The sequence below is a fragment of the Cnephaeus nilssonii genome, assembly GCF_951640355.1.
Source record: "Cnephaeus nilssonii genome assembly, chromosome: 22".
Lineage (NCBI taxonomy): Eukaryota > Metazoa > Chordata > Mammalia > Chiroptera > Vespertilionidae > Cnephaeus > Cnephaeus nilssonii.
In genome coordinates, this window is record NC_137093.1 from 10,264,471 (window position 1) to 10,286,542 (window position 22,072).

The 22,072-nt window shown below is 41.7% G+C and overlaps 1 protein-coding gene across 1 annotated transcript in view; it reads left to right on the forward strand.

Annotated features, from left to right (window-relative positions):
* The window catches only part of BRAP (BRCA1 associated protein), a 31,155-nt gene extending 15,531 nt beyond the window's left edge, over nt 1–15,624 (forward strand). The window contains exons 8-12 of the mRNA XM_079762566.1: nt 1,307–1,445; nt 2,116–2,225; nt 4,018–4,107; nt 9,013–9,116; nt 11,601–15,624. Coding sequence (XP_079618692.1) covers nt 1,307–1,445; nt 2,116–2,225; nt 4,018–4,107; nt 9,013–9,116; nt 11,601–11,964 — 807 coding nt within the window. The 3' untranslated portion in view covers nt 11,965–15,624. The remainder of the gene's footprint in view (nt 1–1,306; nt 1,446–2,115; nt 2,226–4,017; nt 4,108–9,012; nt 9,117–11,600) is intronic.
* The last annotated feature ends 6,448 nt before the right edge of the window (nt 15,625–22,072 follow it).

The following is a 22,072-nucleotide window of genomic DNA, read 5'->3' on the forward strand; positions in this document are numbered from 1 at the left end:
TACTTTCTGGTTTTATTTTTTGTTCTTTGAAAAAGCCTACACTTTTATTAAGTTATGAATTTTTTCCTTGCTATTTGCATAGAGTTCCATTAAAATCAGAACAAGAAAATGATTGACCCATAAATGCATCCTTACTTTTGGGTTTTAAACATATATTTATTCAAAGCTCTTATAGAAACAACTCTAATTCTTATTCTGTGTCAGCCCCCTTCCTACCGTGAGTCAGGCAGGTCATGTATTTTTTTTTTTCTTCATTGAAACATAGGTTTATTTCGATAGAGACATGCTGAATACAAAGGGCTGAAATAAAAGTAATCCTTAACATAAAATAATAGAACATTTTAATAAAAATCAATATTTTTTTCTTGAACGGTAACTTACCAGACACTGAATAATTGCACAAATTAATAAGCGTAACGCAAATAAACCTATTTTTCTTGTTTTCCAAAAGCGAAATATTTCCTGTTGTGCACACCAAACAGCTTAGTACAAGACTAATGACGTGGCAATCAGCTGCTAAAATATTTGCTGCTAGTATTAGTGGAGAGAAATGGTACACCTACGCGTAAGGCGAATAAGGGAAATGAATGCAACATGATTATAGTAATCAGTCCTTAGCAAACGTTGTAGTTCGTTATTAATAATTATGTATAACAGGATATTGTAAAAATTAAGTTACGAAATTTTTATTAAAACGTTTCTTACATACTGTTATATTGGCTGAGCTGCAAAAATATTCGTTGTGGGCCGCAAGTTTGACATACTTGATGTAGAGCCTTATAGACTCAAGGAGTCTGGAGTTTAAGTATAATGAGAAGGAAAGGGAGTTTTAGTTATTGTATTTGAAAAGTTCAAACACAGCGCTGACTATGTCCTTGGACTGCTCTAAGTGCTTTACAGATACGCACTCATTTAATCATTTAACAAGCCTATGAGATATTTGCCATTACCATCCCTATTTTACAGATAAGGGAACTGAGGCCCACAGGGATTTCATGACATCATCCCAGCTGCTTGGATATAGCAGAGCAAGGACAAACTATCTGATCGATTAATTTTTAAAGTTCACTCTGGTTGCAATGTGGAAGACAAAATATAAGTGGGCAGGAATAGTCCAGGCCAGCGGTCATGGGGGCTTAGATTCAAATATGACAGTGGAAGAAGTGAGAATGGCTGGTGTCTTACTCTGTTCAGATTGCTGTAACAAAATACCAGTACTTTTGCTTCTACAAAATGAAGCTTCTAACAGCAGAGGTTATCTGTCATGTATTTTTATATAATTAAAATCATACCTTCTTCTTGGCAGAACCTTTGGATTTGTTTAATATGTGGCCACATAGGATGTGGACGATATGTAAGTCGACATGCTTATAAGCACTTTGAGGAAACCCAGCACACGTATGCCATGCAGCTCACCAACCATCGAGTCTGGGACTATGCTGGAGGTGAACACCACTCTCATTCTCTAATTTGGGTTCATTCTGTATGAAAACTTCTCTGTCAGAATCTCTCTATTTTCTCTCACAGCTTGAAACCTTCCTGACAGCTGTGGCAAACTCAAACCCTATAGGGCACTATTTCCTATGACTGGCCTGAATTGCACCTTATAAAGAAAGTTAATATTTCCACTCTTGCCCTTCACTCTTTTTTAAATTCAAATGCTTTTGCTCACTTTTATTTATTTTTTATTTTTTAAATATATTTTTATTGATTTCAGAGAGGAAGGGAGAGGGAGAGAGAAATAGAAACATCAATAATGAGAGAGAATCATTGATCAGCTGCCTTCTGCACGCCTCCCACTGGGGATCGAGCCCACAACCCAGGCATGTGCCCTTGACCAGAATCAAACCTGGGACCCTTCAGTCCACAGGCTGACGCTCTATCCACTGAGCCAAACCAGCTAGGGCTAGCTCACTTTTATTTTATTTTATTTTATTTTATTTTATTTTATTTATTTATTTATTTATTTATTTATTTATTTATAGGGCTAGCTCACTTTTAAAGAAATACTGCAATTTAGATCTGTGAAAACAAAAATTTTGTCAGTTAAAATAGTATGGAGACCCTTTTCATTCTGAGAGAAATATAACTTGGTTGACTCATTCTTTTCTTTAGATAATTATGTCCATCGACTGGTTGCAAGTAAAACAGATGGAAAAATAGTACAGTATGAATGTGAGGGTGATACTTGCCAGGAAGAGAAAATAGATGCCTTGCAGTTAGAGGTAAGATAAGTTATTAGTAATTACTAAATAGCTTTGTGCTATTCTAACTTGATGGGTGTTTTAACCTTTTGCACTCGGATGTCGAGTGTGACTCGACACAGCATCGGTAGCAGCTCGTATGTCGAATTTTATTGAATGTATCAATAATTTGAAATATTAAAAAATCCAAATAAATAAATTTGTATGAAAAGAAACTCCAGTTTTTTATTCTACTGCCGCGCTTTGTAAAATCTGGGGTATTTAAAAAATTAAATCCCGAGTAGAATAAAGGAATCGAGAAAAAAGCAAGCGAGTGCAAAGGGTTAAGTTTTTAATTTTGCCATTTTCTCTGTATGTCAACTTTATTTTTTTAAGTTCTATTACTGCTATAAATGATTATTAAAATATTTTTATTCTGTTTTCTTCTTTGAAAGTCTAAGTTTCACTGTGCCTTATTTTCAATGTGATGTTCTGTTTCAGTATTAAGGTTGTCCTCTGTAGCTGCTCTAAAACTGGAAGTTAAGAATCTTCCTGTTGGCATTATAGTAACAATTGGAAATTGAGCAGACTTGGTCGGAATGAGGAAACCTCAATAGTATCTTTCCCAGGAGCTTTTTCCTATATATTGGGCTGGCATTTTATGAATTTGACTAGTAGCCCGTTTGCACGAAAATTCGTGCAATAGACCTTCATTCACCTGGCTGCCTGCACCAGTTTTCTGCCGGCACCAGGGACTCCTGGTGGTGGGAATGCAGCATTAAACAAACTCCCCTTTTGGAGTGTACATTCTGGTGACACACACACATTCTCCCAATTGTCCTTTCCCTCTGTTGCGCTTTCAGTCTCTTTAGAATGTGGTTAGATCTCTGCTAGTCTCCTAGAATAGTCTTTCCAAAATGCAGGTGTGATCTGACCAAGCCTTGGCCCACATTCTCAATGTGATACCCCAGAGCCTTCCATAGACCCCCAACTCTCCATACCCTACACCCCAGCCTTATTGGTACTACTTCGCCTCTGAAGAGACCTAAACATCACAGCTCACATCAAGGTTCAGTAGTTCTTTGGAACCATACCTCTCTCTTTATCTCCTCTTCCTATCTGTTAAGAGCCCTCTCAAATCTCTTTCTTTCAGAAGTCCTACTATATCCTACTGTCAGAAGCCATCTATCCTTTCCCTGCAGTTACACAGCACTGTTCATTAATCCATGTAGTCAGGTAGCAAATGTTTCTTAACGTCCAGCATGTGCCGGGCACTGAGGAGATAGAAATAAAGATAGAACCCTTGCTTTCAAAAAGGCCAGTCGTGGAAGACAGGCAGAAAAACCAGTAATTAAGTGCTAGTGTTATAAGTGCAATTATTGATAGGCATAGTGCTGTGGGAACTGAGAAAGGGGGCACATAAAGGCTGGGAGGGATGGGATAGATGGATAACCTGATTTGAGTTATCCTTTGATTTAAAAACCATGTGGTTCTTTTTTTAAATTATTTTTTATTGATTTCAGAGAGGAAAGGAGAGGGAGGGAGAAACATCAATGATGAGAGAGAATCATCGATTGGCTGCCTCTTGCACGCCCCCTACTGGGGATTGACGCCGCAACCCGGGCATGTGCCCTTGACCAGAATCAAACCCAGGACCTTTCAGTCTGCAGGCCTACACAGGAGTATAATTGTGGTTTAGTGAGTAGAGTGGAACCAAGGTGTAATATATATTTGATGGTTACTCTTACTCTTCTGTAGGTCATTAAAAGTAAGGTTTTAATTGGATTTCAGAGACTGACAACAATGACTTACGTTTTCTTGTTTTTGTTTCCAGTATTCATATTTACTAACAAGCCAGCTGGAATCACAGCGAATCTACTGGGAAAACAAGATAGTTCGGATAGAGAAGGACACAGCAGAAGAAGTAAGTTTCTGGTTTAGTGACTGATGAAGTGCCACGTGGCATGGGCAATCTGATGTTGGTTTGGGAAAAGGCAGAGTACAGAGACAAAGGAATCTTTGAATCCTTCTTCTTAGTCTGGTAGACAGGTAAAGAACTGTTCTGCCTCTAAAAAGAAACCTTTGTTCTATGTATGTCAGTTATATTGCAGTAAAGCTGGAGTTAGGGGAAAGAAGAAAAGAAAACAATTTGGAATCATTTGGTTCACCTCAATAACCTAACTCTAGGTAAGGATTCCAGAGAGAAGTGGTAAACACCTGAGTCTTCATTATATTAGAGACTTAGCCTATGAAGGCACTATTGTGGGACAAGCTAGACCACAATGAGAATGAAATTAGTCAAAAAGGAAAAGGAAGAGAAAAAAATGCAAATGCAGTCAACGAGGTATAGTATAAGGGGAGAGAAGCAAACATGTATTCTCATCTAAGATTACTAAATCAAAAGAATATATTAAAATCTTATTGTATGCTGAGCTCTATAGCAAACTAAGTTAAGGAAGAAATAAAATACTTGGCATGTACCTTAAAAAAAAGAAAGGAAAATAGAAACCTTGCATTAAAAAGCTTTAAATTTTGGGGTTTGGGGTTTTGTTTATTTGCTAATTTCAATAAAGTTTTCTAGTGTCTTGTGTAATTCTATTTAAAAAATAGAAGTATATACATGAGGGTTTGTAATTTGAGTCAGCCAGCTGGTTTGTGAACTTGGGAACAGCTGCTTTGGGGAACTGAACATGGGCCTCTGAGCAACAAGATATTACTTCTAGAAGTTGGTGGGAACAAAATTGGGCAGAAATGCTAGAACTTCAGTGGTCACCATATTTCCGTATTGGTCTAGGACAGTGATTTTCCACCAGTGTTCCATGGCACACCAGTGTGAATTTTTAAAACATGGAATACCTGACTGTTTAGTCAAGGGCACGGACCTCTTTTCCCTTAGATTGTCAAATAAAAAAATGACAACAGCCAATACAACAATAGCTGCCTGGTGTGAATGAATCAAAATGTATACCTTTTTTTTTTGTCAGATTGCAAAGCATACATTTTTTGGTGTACTGCAGAATTTTAGTAACTAGTTCATGCGTGCCATGAGATGAAAAAATTGCTGGTCTCAGGCATTGTCTTCAGATTTTAACAAAAATGCCATTTTTAAAAAGATGTCACTCACTACAACATTTAAAAGAGAAAAGTGGTATGATTTTGGTTGAAACATAGATGTAGGGCCCAGAGCTCCACCTGCTTGGTTTTCCCTTTGTCTCCAGCATGTACAAGGAGTCCAGAGGGTTCCAAAGAAGGAGTTTGAAAACCAGTGAGCACTGCAGGATTCATGTATAATTAGGATGCTAGAAACCATTTTCTGAACCTACGAACAATGTTCTTAATTCATCGATTCCCCTAGTATTAAATACAGGCTTTGAGATTTTTTTTTTTAAATGATTGTCTTAGTAATGTGAATCCCCACCAGTAACTGGGCTTTCAGATGGAGAATGCAGAGCTAGGCTTGGGGCTCACCTCCGAGTAGGATTATCCTGGAGCTTAGCATGCAGGGCTGAGCTCTCACTTTATGCCAGGCCCAGGGGCCCTGGTTTCTGGGTATGCCTATAAATGAGGAGAAACTGGGTTTTTAAACATAAGGCTTAACACCAACTTTAAAATGACATTTAGTTCAAAGTTCTGGATGAAATTCTTTAAGACCCTTCCAAGCAATGGAAATGCCTGTCCAGAGGCACTCAAGTTCTGAATAGGGCTTGATTGGGTACATGGGGGAAGGACACACCTCTGACAGCACTCAGGAGAGAGTCGCTGCCACTTGATGGCAAGTTATGGCCTTGCAGGGAGGAGGAGACTGGCAGCCTGAGCAGCCTCACTAATGGCTTTTTCCACGGGCTATCCCAGCGTGACCATGAAGTGCTTCATGCAGACCCTTAAGAGCTAAGCTCAGGATTCTCTGCCTTTTAAGATTCTTTAGGATTAACTGCATTTTCTAACACATGCCCATGAAAAGTCCAGGGACAGGGAAGCTAAAAACTGTGAAACTTGTGTTTCCGTTTAGGAAGGGGTAATATGGAGGCCCTAAACGAAAAGCTTGAAGGGCTTGAAAAGAATGCTTTGTTTTCTAATAATAAATGTTGCTTATCCATAAGGCAATGGATGGTGCAAGCCTTTTGTTCCTGCCACTGTCCTCCTTTTGACCAGTCTTCTGTCCATTGGCACCTCCAGCATGTGCAAGCATTAACAGTAACCGGCGTGGATCTCACTGACAGAGATTCTTGTTCTTGGGCCTCATAAAAAGTTAATGTGGGGGAGGGGGAGGGTGAAGGTTGAAATTGATTGTGAACTTCAATTATAATAACTATTCCTGACTCCAATGCCTTAGATAGTACAATTATTATAGCATATCAGCAGAGTCTGTTCTAAAAACTGAAGCTCTTACCCACTGGAAGGTTCTTAGTTTTAATGGGGCCACATATGAAGAACACAGGTACTGTCAGGACAGGTGAATTCCCCTCAAGGTACCGCTTTTCTCTCTGAACCTCTAGATCAGTGGTTCTCAACCTTTCTAATGCCGCGACCCTTTAATACAGTTCCTCATGTTGTGGTGACCCCTAACCATAAAATTATTTTTGTTGCTACTTCGTAACTGTAATTTTGCTACTGTTAATGAATCGTATTGTAAATATCTGTGTTTTCTGATGGTCTTAGGCTCTACAGCAGCGGTTCTCAACCTGTGGGTCGTGACCCACAGGTTGAGAACCGCTACCAGGGTCGCATCACATTTAGTATTGTTTTCTGAAACTCCTGTTTCAGTTGTGTGTGTCTTTTTTATGTTCCTGGGTGTTTCTTACTTTGAGCTAATGATCAGAAATGTTTTAAAAAGCACTAATTTAGCCCTGACTGGTTTGGCTCAGTGGATAGAGCGTTGGCCTATGGACTGAAGAGTCCCAGGTTCTATTCCAGTCAAGGACATGTACCTTGGTTATGGGCACATCCCCGGTAGCTGATCGATGTTTCTCTCTCATCGATGTTTCTAACTCTCTATCCCTCTCCCTTCCTCTCTGTAAAAAATCAATAAAATATATATTTTTTTTAAAAAGCACTAATTTAGCCCATTGTAACATCTATAGCAATATTAGAAAGCTTCTTGGTGTTGCTTGACGTTTTTCATTTTGATTTAAATGTGTTCGGCTTAAGTCTCTTTAGTAACCAAAACATTACAATTTGATTTCATTTCTGTCTTTTCCAATTCCCCTAAACTAACAGGAACCAGTTTAGGAGAAAATGTCAAAGGATCTAGTGGTCTTTTATGTTAAAGCAATATTGAGGAGAAAATGAATACCAAACTAGAATTAAAGCAATTTTAAGGCTATTTTTATTTTTATGACATAGAAAAACTGTCAGAGATCTCCCTTTAATTGCATACTTTTATAACTTAATGGTAGTTGGCTATAAAGTTAATTTCTCCAAAGCAGTTATTTTCTTATTATTCAAAAAGGGGGACAGCCTAGCCAGTTTGGCTCAGTGGATAGAGTGTTGGCCTGCAGACTGAAGGGTCCCGGGTTTGATTCTGGTCAAGGGCACATGCCCAGGTTGTGACCGCGATTCCCAATAGGGGCATTTAGAAGGCAGCCAGTCACTGATTCTCATCATTGATGTTTCTATCTCTCTGTCCCCTCCTCTCTGAAATCAATAAAAAAAAATTTTTTTAGGGGGGGGGGGCAGACAGTGCTTTTAGAGACCTGTTAGGCAGGCCATATGGCAAGTGTTTCAAAAGGAAGTGTTAAAAGCCATGGCCCTTTCTCCTGGATCTCTGCTGAGTTTAGAACTCACCCGGAGGTCACTTTTCCTTGGCTATAGAGAGGTTTAGAACTTGGCTTTGGACCCAGACTTGGTGTCCATTCCTGGACCCACCACACTTTATAGCTGGGTAAACCTTGGGTGTATTACCTTACCTTTCTGAAAGCCTCCATTTCTGTAAAAAGTTGACATAACTAATCATAGGTGTATCATAAAGAGATACTACTTATGAAACACCTAGCAGGTGCCTGGGCCATAGGATTTAAATTCTCAGTTACTTTCAGTTCCTATGACTATTGCCTCACGATTCACCCAGCCTCACTACTTCCCCTTCCACCTAATCTTCCCGTGTTGTTAGACCCGTAGAGTTGAGGCATTTCCCAAATCTTCACACCTGAGTGAATCTAGTGTCTGCCTAGCTAGACTTCAGTAGACTCGGCTAGGACTGCTGCCATCTGACATAAAATGGCAGAATTTTTCTTTTCTCATAAGTTTTTAAAACAATGTAATACGAATTAGTTCCGTATATATTGCCTTTATAAATAAACTCAATAAAACAAGAACCGATTCATGTACCATGTGGCTTTATGGTACATGAGAAATTTAATAGTGAGTTGGGGTGGGGAACCCCAAACAGAATCAGTTATCACATCGTGCTTAGATTAGATGAGTTTCTTGGATTATTTGGATAATAGTTCTGGGAATGGTAATCTCAGGAGGAGAAAAACGATGGTGAGTTGAGCATGGGAGGGGAGGCCCCGTTCCAATGTCTCTGACAAACCATCTCCTGCTCTGTTGCCTGGAACTCTTCCTTTACTTCCGAGCAGTTTCACTTGACCCTAGCAGCTCCTGATCCTTTGTTCACCCTGGTATGGAAAAATAGTAACCAAAAAGAGAATTTCTCAAATATTATATTCCTATTACAGGAATTCTTTAAAATGATTATCTCACCTTTTCTAAAATTGGCTTGTCCAAGTTATACACAGGTAGTTGGAAAAAATGTTTTTGAGAAATTAGCTCCAAATGCCATACAACTTTGTGTTTGTGAAATGAAACTGATCTCTGTTTGCTTTTTCAGATTAACAATATGAAGACCAAATTTAAAGAAACAATTGAGAAATGTGATAATCTGGAGCACAGACTAAATGACCTTCTAAAAGAAAAGCAGTCTGTGGAAAGAAAGTAGGTATAATTGGTCTGTTTTTTAAAGGAGGCATTTTATTGTAACAGGCAACATAAACAGATAACTTCCTTCACTCCTAAGGAAATACTCATTTTCAAGTGTATCACCAGGTTTTCAGGGGTCTGCCTATATGTAGAGCAAACTTACTGTGACTTCCTATTTATTAAAATCATGGTGTTTCATGCCAGATGGATGCCGTAGGGAATGCAGTGTTCTCCTGATACCTGTATGTGCAAATATCTTCCACATTTTCCTGTAGAAAGCAATTTCCTTGTGCCCAGAGCCTGTAGCTTCTCTGAGCCATGGTGGCTGAGAAATGATAGGAAAGAGACCGTGTCTAAGCTGGAGATGGCATGTGTTCTGACCTTATTTGGAATTAAAGGCCAAAGATGTTGAATATGGAGCAAAAAAACTCATGAACAGCATGGCAAGACCATCACTCTACCCCTGCTTTGTGGGAAGATGGGTATTGCTGATTGAAATTGCCTTTCTGGTCTAAGTTATACTAAAAAAATAACTGGATTTTTACCTCCAATTAAATGGATAAAAAAATGTAAGGGGGCTAATTGTTCCTTAAAAAGTTTTTTAATAGACGTTTTATCTTGGAGTAAACGTAGATTTACAGAGGTTATAAGGTAGCACAGAGTTCCTGTATACCCTTCACACATTCACCCATTGTTAAAAGTTGCATTTTTAAAAATAGTTTTTTGTATGTGTGTGGTAAAGATCTATATAACAAAAAACATTTTACCATTTTTAAGTGTACAGTTCAGTGGCATTAAGTACATTCATAATGTTGTACAACTATCACCACCATCTGTTTCCAAATGTTTTCATCACCACAAACAGAAACTCTTCACCAAAGGTTTAAAAAAAAACCAAAAACCACTGTGATAAAATCTCAACATTACTAGAAATATAAATAAAAAATCCTCCTATACTTTTACCACCTTAATAAGTTGAACTGTATTAAAGAATTAAAAAGTGAAAACTGGAGGGGGTTTTCTAGATCCCAATATCTGGAAGTAACCATTATTAACAGTACCAGTGAATATTTACTCTTACAGATCTTCTGCTGTACCTGTATAAACATCTCATATACACAGTCTTTTTTTTTTTTTTTCCCTACACAATTAGAATAATACTACGTATTCTGTTTGGTTAAATACTCTGGTTTGGAGATTTTTTTCATGATGGCACATTTAGCTCTATCATGATCTTTGTAATGGCTGTGTAGTATTCCATTGTGTGTAGGTCCCATAATAATTTTTTAAAATATATTTTTATTGATTTCAGAGAGGAAGTGAGAGGGGGAGAGAGAGAGAGAAACATCAGTGATGAGAATCATCCATCAGCTGCCTCCTGCACACCCCCCACTGGGGATTGATCCCACAACCTGGGCATGTGCCCTTGACCAGAATCAAACCTGGGACCCTTCAGTCCTCAAGCCGTTGCTCTATCCACTGAGCCAAACCGGCTAAGGCAAACTTTTTGTTGGTTGTTGTTAATCTTCACCCGAGGCTATATTTCCATTGATTTTTTTAGGGAGGGTAGAAGAAAGAGGGAAAGACAGAGAGAAACATCGATTGGTTGCCTCCTACACGAGCCCAGGTTCTGTTTGGGAACCTGACACCAAGGTACATGCCCCTGATTGGAATTGAACTCGGGACCCTTTGGTCTGTGGGTCTGCGGGCTGGCTCTGTCCACTGAGCCAAACCAGCTAGGGCGGTCCCATAATAATTTCAGGCAGTTCCCATTGATGGACATTTAAGTTGTCTCAAGCCTTCCACTATTGTAAACAACATTGTGATAAACATCTTTTTCCGTGTGTCTTTCAGCGCATTCCTGAGTGCCAGTATGTCTATTTTACAGGATAAGTTCCTAAAAGTAGAGTAGCTGTGTCAAAGGACCATGTGAAGTTTCTACTTTCTAGTTAGCTCCAAGTTAACTGAGAGTTTGTACCAGTTCCCTCTTCAGTGCCATGTGTAGGAGTGCCTCTTCCCATGTGTGTGAGCTCTTTGGCATTCTGATACATAAAAATGGTGTTTAAATTTGTGGTTCTTTACTTATGAGTAATAAATGCAGTGAGGTCAGATCACTTGACTCTCCAAGAATGTAACTTTTCCTCATAACTTCTTTATCACTGTTGTCCTCTCTGACCACCTATTTAACCACTACTGCAAAACAAGAGAAGCAGTAGAAGTTTTACCATGAACCAGGAATCACAGAATAGTTTCTGCTATGGAAAAATTTCTATGCTTAAAAATGAAATATTGTTAAAGCTATATTTGGGTTTAAGTAGTGCAAAATTCTTGCTTTCTGTAGCTGTTGCAGTGGTAGCAAACCAGTTTCCCTGAACAGGTAGGGTAGAGTCCACCCTAAATGATTCTGAGATCACGGCTCCTCTGTTCAAGCCCATAGTAGATACAGGACTGTGTCAGCAAATGAAAAATGTGCTTTTGTCTTCCTTTGTTTTGTAAAAGGTGCACTCAGCTAAACACAAAAGTAGCCAAACTCACCACGGAGCTCAAAGAGGAGCAGGAAATGAACAAGTGTTTGCGAGCCAATCAGGTCCTCCTGCAGAACAAGCTGAAGGAGGAGGAGAGGGTTTTGAAGGAGACCTGTGACCAGAAGGATCTGCAGATCACCGAGATCCAGGAGCAGCTGCGTGATGTCATGTTCTACCTGGAGGCACAGCAGAAGATCAACCACCTGCCTGCTGAGACCCGGCAGGAAATCCAAGAGGGGCAGATCAACATTGCCATGGCCTCAGCCTCGAGCCCCGCCTCTTCCGGGGGCAGTGGGAAGCTGCCCTCCAGGAAGAGCCGCAGCAAGAGGGGCAAGTGACCTTTGCAGAAACAGGTGTCCCTGAGACTTTTCCCTGGCACAGCGAGGGTGTGCTGGGGCCTAAATGTGAGGGTGGGCCCGAAATAAGTACAAGTGAGGATCAAGCTGCAGTTGTTTGGATCTTTCATTTGCTTAGTGTTTGGTGTAATGAATGTAGAGGGTTGACAACTAGAAGAACTGATGGAAAGGGGAATGTTTTAAATGGTGGCTGCTTTTTCAACCTAATAGTTCACTAACCTCAGACATTCTAATGCCCATTTTGCCTTCCTACTTGATAGATGCCCCAAATCTGCTGTGCATTTTTCTGTTGTATTTATTGAGTTGGTGTTTTTGACATTCAGTTCTGGGGTCAGTGGGTAACATTCCTAGTCCTGAAGCACCAAACCTCCCTGATGTCATAGAAGCTGCCTTAGAGAGAGGTTTGCATTGGCTACTGAGGATTTATGGAAATTCCTGAGCATTAGTCTCATATCATTGTCATCCCTCCCTTCCTCTAGGGAATTGAAGAACTGGTCAAATGTTATATGAAAAGAGGCCGGGCCTATAAACCAGGCACTGGCTTATCTCCAGCAGCCATATCTTCTTGCTCTAGGGCTAGCCAGGAAAAACAACAAACCGGGGCAGACTGAGTAGAACCAGTGTAGGAAAAATGGTGGTGTTTCCACTTTGTTTATTTTTTCTTCCTTTTTTTTTTTAAGCTTTCCCCGCCCCCCCCCCGCCCCCCCCCCCCCAGAAAGGAAGGGAGAGGGAGAGGGAGATAGAAACATCAATGATGAGAGGGAATCACTGATTGGTTGCCTCCTGCACACCCCTTACAGGGGATTGAGCCCCAAACCCAGGCATGTGCCCTTGGCCGGAATCAAACCCAGGATTCTTCAATCCACAAGCCAACACTCTATCCACTGAGCCAAACCGGCTAGGGCAACTTGGTTTATTTTTGATGATTCTACACCTCCCCATGAACCTCAAAGAAGGAGACTTAATGGTGACTCTAAGAATCAAATCTCAGAGTGAATTTCCTTGCCTCTAGCAAGAATGAGCAGGCAGATTTATCATCCATGTGAAAATGTAGAGTGAGGCCTCTGACTAGCTGATTGTGTATTTTGCTGGAATCAGTATTTTTTGAATGTTTACAAAAAATTGGGCTGCATGTTCAGGTTGCGGCTAGAGGGAGCTTGGGCAGATTTTCAATTATGCTTTCAAGCTGTAACCAAAGGGTGTTTCTAAATCCAAAAATTAGAATTTTAACAGAGCCCCCTTTAAAACAGTCATGTAATGCTTGTTGTAGGCCAACAGAGGGGCTGTGTACTTTCTCTAAAAACATAAACGCCAAATAATTCGTAATATGCAGTAATGAGCAAAATTAAAATAAGAGCTGCTTGAATTTAGCTTCCAAAAGTGGTAAGTTGGATAGGTTAACAACACATATTGTTACACGATGAGTTTGTTTTCTGCTTTATAATTAGCCAAAGTTCAAATTATCACATTTCAGAATTTTTTAGCCAGCCTATGGTTAGGCCTCATCCCCTTTGACCTAAATGTCTTACAAGTTATTTGTTAGCACACCAACTGTATCGCTAATCACCATCCATTGTTGTGGGATGTGCTGCAGCATTTCCCAAAGAAGCTTACCTGTAACTTTGCAAAATGAATGTACTTAGACATTCTCAATTTTTACATAGGGCAGACCGACTGTAAGTCCTCTTTGGACTTACCAGATATCTCAGATATCTTAGAGCAACAGTGGGAATGTAAAACATAACCTAATTCTCTTTCCTATAGAGATTCTATTTTATTTAAAATCTATTTTTACACTAGTTAGAATCCTGCTTTTTTGGTCAAGTACTTGTCTTGCATGTCTGACCTTGCAGAAGCTGGGGTGGATTGTAGCATACTAATGAAGAGAATTACAAGTGCTTTACAAAGCTTGCACACTCCTCATTTCTCTGTGATCACCTCTATCAAGCAGCTCTGCCACCAGCTGGGAAAATGCAGATTTTCTGCATAGGTGGGATAAATGTTCTGAAAGCCTGTACCCGGAGAAATGAGCAAATAGGCAAATGTTTCCAAACTACTTGAAGGTTTCTAAAAAATGTTGCTGAAGATACAAATCTTATTAAAACATGGAAAGAAAATGTTTTTTAAAAACCTGTTTGAATTTGACAAAATTACATAAGATAGATGCTGTCAGTGTTTTCTTCAGGGTGGAAATGAACCACTTAACATATCCATACTACCTTGAACAATGACATTGCATTAAAGTAACCAAACTTTGAAATGATTCTGTTTCATGTGAAATTTGTGTGTCTCCTATTGACATTTGCTTGGGAGTTTATATCTAAATAATGTAAGAAAGTGTCAGTGGCCTGGATTTTAATCTTGCAACAATATAGTGAGCAGCTAGATTATATTCATTTTTCTGCCCCTTTGCTCCAACTTTCCTAACTAACAATAAGTACCTGAACAGATACAGGATAGGAAAAATTATTTCAATTTGGAGGCTCGGGGTAGGAGAAGACCCAAGGCACAACCCTTGCAAACCAAAAGCATTGAATTTATACACCTAAGACTTTTTCCTAGGCCCGACACCATGCTGAGATTGTTTTATTTTTGGAAACTGTCACAAAATAGGACTTCCTAGGATACTGGGTAAGATAAAGCACTGAGGCAGCCACCCCCTCCTTGCTTGCATAGTGAAAGTGTCCTCATCAAAAGGGCTGAGAAACTCCTAAATAGCCAGCCAGCTGAGTGTGGAGAACTTGGCAGATCACAAATGAACGACCGTCTGTCATCACTTGGAAATCCCTCTCCTAGTGCAGTTGGGATCCACAAGCTACAAATACTACCCTTAAGATTTGGCTGCTTACTAACGATGCCACATTGCTTGTAATGAAGTCCATGGGCTTATCTAAAAAAGGAAAGCCACTCACAACATTTGAGGGAAGTTACTTTGTTTTCTCCAGGATAAAACTGAATTAACTGTCGAGGTGATTCTGCTATGGTACTTCTTTCTTGGCAGCAGAAGGGCATTTTTCAGGAGTCTCCAGCCCTGACTCCTGCTCCTTCATGGCGCTGAGGGACAATTAAACCACTCAAAGACATCACCTTTGGCAAGTTCAGGAAGCCACCAAGTAAGTGTTCCCTGGCAGGCCTCCGCGCTGGCCAGACTTCATTCTTGCCTGCGAAAATTTCTGAAACGGGAATCCCAGAATATCTACCTAGTGGCCTCACCAACAGATGGAGCTTTTAAAGTTAAATGTTTAAATGACAGGAAAGAGCAAAGTGGTAATAGGGAGAAAAGCCTTTCCCTTCAGGAACCCCGATATCCCAGAGCCAAAGCCAAGTGTGTCCTCTGAAGTTGCTTTTCCCCCAAACGCTGTACTGCGGTCAGCTTGGAGCGAAGGAAAAGACAGTCTTTGGATTTGTGTTTTTGGGGACTTCAGGGGAAGTTATATAAGGCTTCTTTTATTTTTTATTCTTTATGGGAGGGGTTGTGGTCTGTTTATCTGGCTAATCTCATAATCTATTCCTTTACATGCTCTTTTCATTTTTTTAGAATTAATGGTAACCCTTTGCCACTTAATGCTAACCCTTTTTACCTTGCATCCCTGAAACTCGCATGCCCACCCTCCCGGAATGCTCAGACACTTTTATCAATAATGGGCTCCATCAAACAATTTTGGAAGCTGTCGTTCCAGGAGCCAAAACTATTTCAGAGTCATTTTCTCTAGAACACGTTTGGAGCAGCCTCTCACTGTAATTCTGGAAGCTTAGGAGAGCGTGAAAGGGGGACTGTATTGGTTCTTAATCTGGATTTTGCATTCTTGCTGCGGTAAAGAAGGCCAGGGAGAGATGAACAGTCTGCTGTTTTACACAACATGACTGTGGTCCTTGGGGCCTAATGTTGAATTGCTTCGGGTCAGAAAACTTCTCACTGGAATCATCTGGAAAATGTGGTTTGGTACTTGGCACGGGGCTGTGCTGGTGCAGATAACATGCCTTACTCCAAGGCTAATTACCAAGCGCACTAAGTGAACTAAAGCCGCTTTGCTCTTTTGCAGACCAAGTTCTAAATCCCCTGACCTGAGACTCCTTTCAGATTCAGCCTCTCAAAATAAATGCAGAGAGGTTTGTCCAGTGGGTGAAGCCAAAGTGTGAAATCACCTGCAAGGTCTTGGAGCATGAAGGTTTATGATACCCAGGATAAATCGACCCTAGCACATGACTGGTGGTGCAGTTCTTTCCAAAAGATAACCCTATAGCACTGCACATAAATGTTGAATAGGAAAAACAGTTCTGACTTGACCTCCACATTTTTTGTTTTGTTTTTTAAATATATTTTTATTGATTTCAGAGAGAGGGGAAGAGAGATAAACATCAATGATGAGAGAGAATCATTAATCAGTTGCCTTCTGCACACCCCCTCCTGGGGACCGAGCCCTGACCAGGACTCGAACCCTGACCTGATTCATAGGTCAGTGCTCAACCACTGAGCCACACCAGCTGGGCAGCCTCCACGTTTTTTGCCATCTTTGGCCACAAGAAACAGCAGGTCCCAGAACAAATCTTGTACTTTTGTTCCTCATTTAAAAAGGAAGAGCCCACTGAGGTCCCTCTTTCCAGCTGTATCAATTCCTGATTGTAAATTCTCAGTCCCTGGGTTGTGGCCCAATGAGCCAAGAGTTCAGCTCTTGCTTAGGGGATTGGGAGAAGGTGAATGCCATTAAGAGAATGAGTTGTTTCCGCCACTGGAGAAAACTTTCCTGTATCACTTTGCATCGTTAATATAATTCTACTTAGCACCAAAAGACTTTGGGTGCTAACTGAAAAGAAGCGAAAACTAATTTCTGGGCAGAAAGAACCGATCCCTGAGAAAGACCTGGAAGAGAGGAAGAGTAAGCGGAAAATTTTAGGAGGACGAGGAGAGTTGCTCTCTTGGACACGGTCCAGCAGAAGGCGGATTGTGATTTATCGCACATAGCCAGAGGGTCCGCCAGCAGCATTTTCCAGGAATTAGCTTTTGTGAAAGACACAGCCTTCATCACAGCTATGCCCACTCACACACTCATTAGTTTATGCTTACTCGGAAACTGAGCCGGAACGGGTTTGCAAAAGGGACAGCAATGGAAGAGCCACGTCACAGCTTCCCCTAACCCCCACCCCCACTCCACCTGTCCTCAGGGGAAAAAATTAAAATCCTCTCTCCAAAATGCACGCCTCAGGAAAACAGCTTCGTTGCATTTGTTTCCATGCTGCGGAAAATCAACACAAACTGGCTTGGATCCCAAACAGGGCCAACTGCAGAATGCTGAGATTCTGCAGCCAGGAAGAACCCGGAGGCCTCCTCCGGCCACCCTCCCCCCCAGCACATTCGACTTCAATTATGTGGGAACATGCCTGGGCTGGGGGCTGCTGCCAGAACTCTCCTGGCCCTGCTAAAGGAGGCCTCATGCTGCAGCCCAAAGTCTTTCCTAAAAGTCCACACAGGATCTCTCAGTTGCTGCCAATACTTCACTTTGTCTTTGGCGAGATTCCTGGCTCTCTAGAGCCGGAGAAACTCTAAAGCTCTCCCCTGTGCCTTTCTCCCTCTATGTCGGGTCCTCCTCCTCCTGCAGCCCTTCGCTCCTCACCCCGGTTGTAAATATGCCTGCTTCTCAGAACCAGAACAATCTCGAAAAAGATAACCCACCCCAAGCCCCTCCCTCCCCATCTTCTTGGTTAGCCCCCAGGAGAGAGCTGCCTTTTTGGTGAACTCTTAAAACCAGTGTTATTTTCACCTTCTGAGATAACATTCTTGTGGGAAGGGAGGCAATTGACGCTAAAAACCCTGATTGGATTACTCTTCTCTTGTGGGAGCCCCACTAGGAAAACCTAGAAGAACATTCCTATGAGAGACCTCATTTTCAGTGCTGGTTACCCCAGGTAGGCAATCTGAGGGGGGAGGGGCAGACCCAAAATCTCTGTTTTATTTGGTAGGACCCAGAGCTGATCCAGGCACCTGGCACTCGCTGAGAAACCAGAGGCAGAAGCAAGTCCTGTCCTGTGGACGTCTGACTCCAAGGCTAGCTCTACTTCTTGGATTTCAAACCACTTACCCAACTACAGTTACGGTGCTGAGCACTTGCCATGTCCTGTGTTCATTCAGTCCTCAACATCTGCCTGTGAGGTAGGTAGAGTTTGCCCCATTTTACAAATCGGGAAGCCAGGGCTCGGTGGAGGACAGTTCAGGACTCGACCGGCATTGACTTGAGGTCACATAGCTAATATGTGAGAGGGTGGTGTGCAACCTCAGCATCCTCCGGCCCCCAAACCTGGGCTCCTCCCCTCTCTCCTCCCCTAACTCTGGATCTTGGGAGCAGAAAGGACACCGTTCCCAGTGTCTGTTCTGTGGTTGCTTTAACTCAGTACATCTGCTTAACTAAGCCGAATACTGAGTTAAGACCACTTTTGTCTGAGTAAATAAACCCGTCCTGTATACATACCCTCTTCATGGGACTTTCTAACTTCTCGCTGTCTTCTGTCCCACTTCACCGGGACCTGAGCCAGAGCTGATAAAGGAGGTTATAAACAATGCCAGTGGCTTTCCCCACTGTGTCCAAAGGCTGGCTTTTGGGAAATCATTGCAATGCCTATTGTGGCCCCTTCACTCTGGGAGGCTTGGAGCCCAGTGCACACCAGCCATTTAAGCTGACATCTCAGTTCTTTTATACAGAGCTTCATGGAAACCGAGGTGCTTCCCTAGCTGGAAAAGTTGATTCTAGAACAAAAATCCAGACTTTTTAAGAGTGTAGACTCAGTTACTGCCCGCCGAGGCACTGTCAAACAGGCATACACAGGCTAACTGGAAACTTTAGATTCTGGCACAATCAGCTTAATTGGTGGCTTCAATTTATTACAGAAAAATAGGGGAGAGAGAAAGCCTAGAACAAAATTGTTATAAACTACTGAGGGATATTATAAAGCAGTGTTAATTTGCAGGTATAAGTGGTGTGTTTGTGGTGTGCAAATGTCTCCCAAGGGCTTTTTCTAAAATATAGCAAGTCAAATTTAATTTATACTATAGATCCAATACCTATTTTGTGTTATGTAACTCTTATTTCTATTTATCCTGCTTATAATTATATATTCTAAATGCTATAAAACAATAACAAGAGCATTATATTTTAAAATACACAAGTATATTACTTGTATATTTTTAAATTTTGAGACATAATCTCATATAATAAAAGGCTAATATGCAAATTGGCCAAACGGCAGAATGACTGGTCGCTATGACGTGCACTGACCACCAGGGGCAGATGCTCAATGCAGGAGCTGCCCCTGGGTGGTCAGTGCACCAGAAGCCGGGCTCATGGCTGGTGAGCGCAGCGATGGTGACAGGAGCCTCTCCCACCTCTGCAGCAGTGCTAAGGATGTCTGACTAACGGCTTAGGCCCCCCCACAGGGAGTTAGGGCCCCCGGACTGTGAGAGGGCACAGGCTGGGCTGAGGAACACCCCTCCCCAGTGCAGGAATTTCATGCACCTGCACCGGGCCTCTAGTTAACATATAATAGAATGCAGCTCTTAAGCGTTCCGTTGATTGAGTTTTGACAATTGTATACAGCTGTGTGATCACCACCCAAATCAAGATGTAGATCATTTCCATCTCCCTCTAAAAGTAGGATGTTTTATTTTTAAAGCAGAAAAACAGAGGAGAATTAAAAGCACCCTTATCCTAAGAGAGAAAATCATTATAGTGCTTTAATAGTGTTTCTTCCAGCATTTTCTATGCATATTGTTTTTAAACTAGAGGCTGGGTGCACACAATTCATGCACTCGGGAGGGTCCCTCAGCCCGGCCTGTGTCCTCTTGCAGAGTCTGGAAGCCCTCGGGGGATGTCCGACTGCCACAGAGGCGGGAGAGGCACCTGCCACCAACACAGCGCTCACCAGCCATGAGCCCGGTTCAGAGCTTCTGAATGAATGGCGCTCCCCTTGTGGGAGCACACTGACCACCAGAGGGCAGCTCTTGCATTGAGCATCTGCCCCCTGGTGGTCGGTGCATGTCATAGCGACTGGTCGTCCCATTGTTCACTCAATTTACATATTAGCCTTTTATTATGTAGGATGGTTTATTTGTCCTTTCAGTAATTACTTTAAGGCCTACTAAGTGCCAGACACTCTAGATTTGGAGGATGAAGCAGCAAATATAACAGTCCCAGTCATTGCCATCCCCCAAACAAACAAATTTCCAATAGTGATAAATGCTAGGAATAAAAATGACATGGTATAAAGGGATAGAAGGGTATGGCTATTTTTAGGTAGGCTAGTCAGGGAATACCTCTATGGTTGATTATATGCAAATAATAATAATAATAATAATAATAATAAAAACTAAAAAAAGTTTAATTCGGACTTCTGGCCTCCAGAACTATGAGAGAAGCAACTTCTGTTGTTCTAAGCCCTCCAGTTTGTGGTACTTGGATATCTTAAAAATTAGCACACTAATCTTTGCTTCTGTTCCCTCTGACAGCTATTCTTTTCCACCTAGCCAATTCCTATTCCCATCATCAACTTAACTTTAAACTCTGCTTAAGGCAGTTATAAAACCTATTAACAGTTTTCCTGGATCTCAGAATAAAATCCAAAGTCTTACCTAAGCCTACAAGGTCCTGTGTGCTCTGGCCCTGACCTGCCTTTCTAATCTCATCTCCTTCTACTCTCCTCCTCCTCTATTCCTTCCCGGCTACCTTGAGACTTACCTGGTGTATTGCTTTGTTAGGGTCGCCATAACAAAGGGCCACACACTGAATGATGTAAACAACAGAGAATTACTGTCTCACAGTCTAGAAGCCAAAAGTCTGAGATTAAGGTGTCTACAGCGTTGGTTCCTCCTGAGGGCTGTGAGGGAAGGCTCTGCTCCAGGCCTCTCCTGGCGAGCAGAGATCTGGCGAGTATACCACCGAGCTTGGATCAGCAGTGTGGTGCAGAGGTTTGTGTCTGGGCCCGGATTTAGCCTGCCTGGGTTCAGACCCCAGCTCTGCTACTGCTCCCTGAGTGATCTAGGGCAAGTTATTTGACATCTCTGATGATAATAATATCTGCCCCTCACAAGACGGTTGTGTTAGTGGCTCCTGCCCTGCTCCCTGCTGGCCTCTGTGCTTATATCTGTCATTCTCCCCCAGCTAGACAACATGCATTTTGAAAGCAGGGACCATTTTCCTTCATCTGCACAAGGCCTGGTCCAGAGAATCCCCTCAGCGCAGCACGGCTGGAAGGCATGAAGGAACCAACACAGGCCCAGCAGGTGAAATCAAGCAGATTTTGCATGATTGAAGGCAGGTAAGGGGCATCCTCACCTGTACGTTGTTGGCACCTAGCACATCCCTGGAATGTATGGGGAAATTTACGGTAATAACCACTGGGAATGTATTGGAAAAGGCAATAAGGAAAATGCCTGAGGGATTAAGAAGAGTTGGGCAAGGTGATTATGACTGTGCATGCCCAGAATGGTTTAGGGACATGGTGGCATTTGGGATGAACCTAGAAGGACAGAGCTTCTGGCCTGCTTCTATCTGGAATGCTAAGGCAATTTTGGAGAGTATTGCTTTGAGCAAATTCTGTGTGAGTTGGAGGAAGGGATGTGTGAGATGCCTTCAGCTGCAAGTAACAGAATCCTGACTCAAAATGGCTCCCACAATGAGGGGCTTTATTATCTCACAAGGCAAGAATGGAGGTAGGTCAAGTTCTGGATTGGTTAAATGAGCGGCTTAGCAACCTTACCAAAGACCTGGTACAGAAGCCCTCTTGAGGCACTTTCCCTCGTTCCATGAGGCCAAGTATGATTCACCTCCCAAGATTTGGGGAAGGGCCTCACCACCCCACTATAGTGATGGTTGTACAACTCTGTAAATATACTAAAAAACACTGAAATGTACGCACTTTAAATGGGTGAATTGTATAGAATGTGAATTTTATGTCAGCAAAGCTATAAAAAGAATAGTCCAAGTTAGATATCTTGGGGACTCTCTTCATTCATTTTCCTTCCTCTCCTTCTTCCTTATCTGGCCTTCATTTATTTGAACACTTAAAAATATATTTTTTTATTGATTTCAGAGAGGAAGGGAGA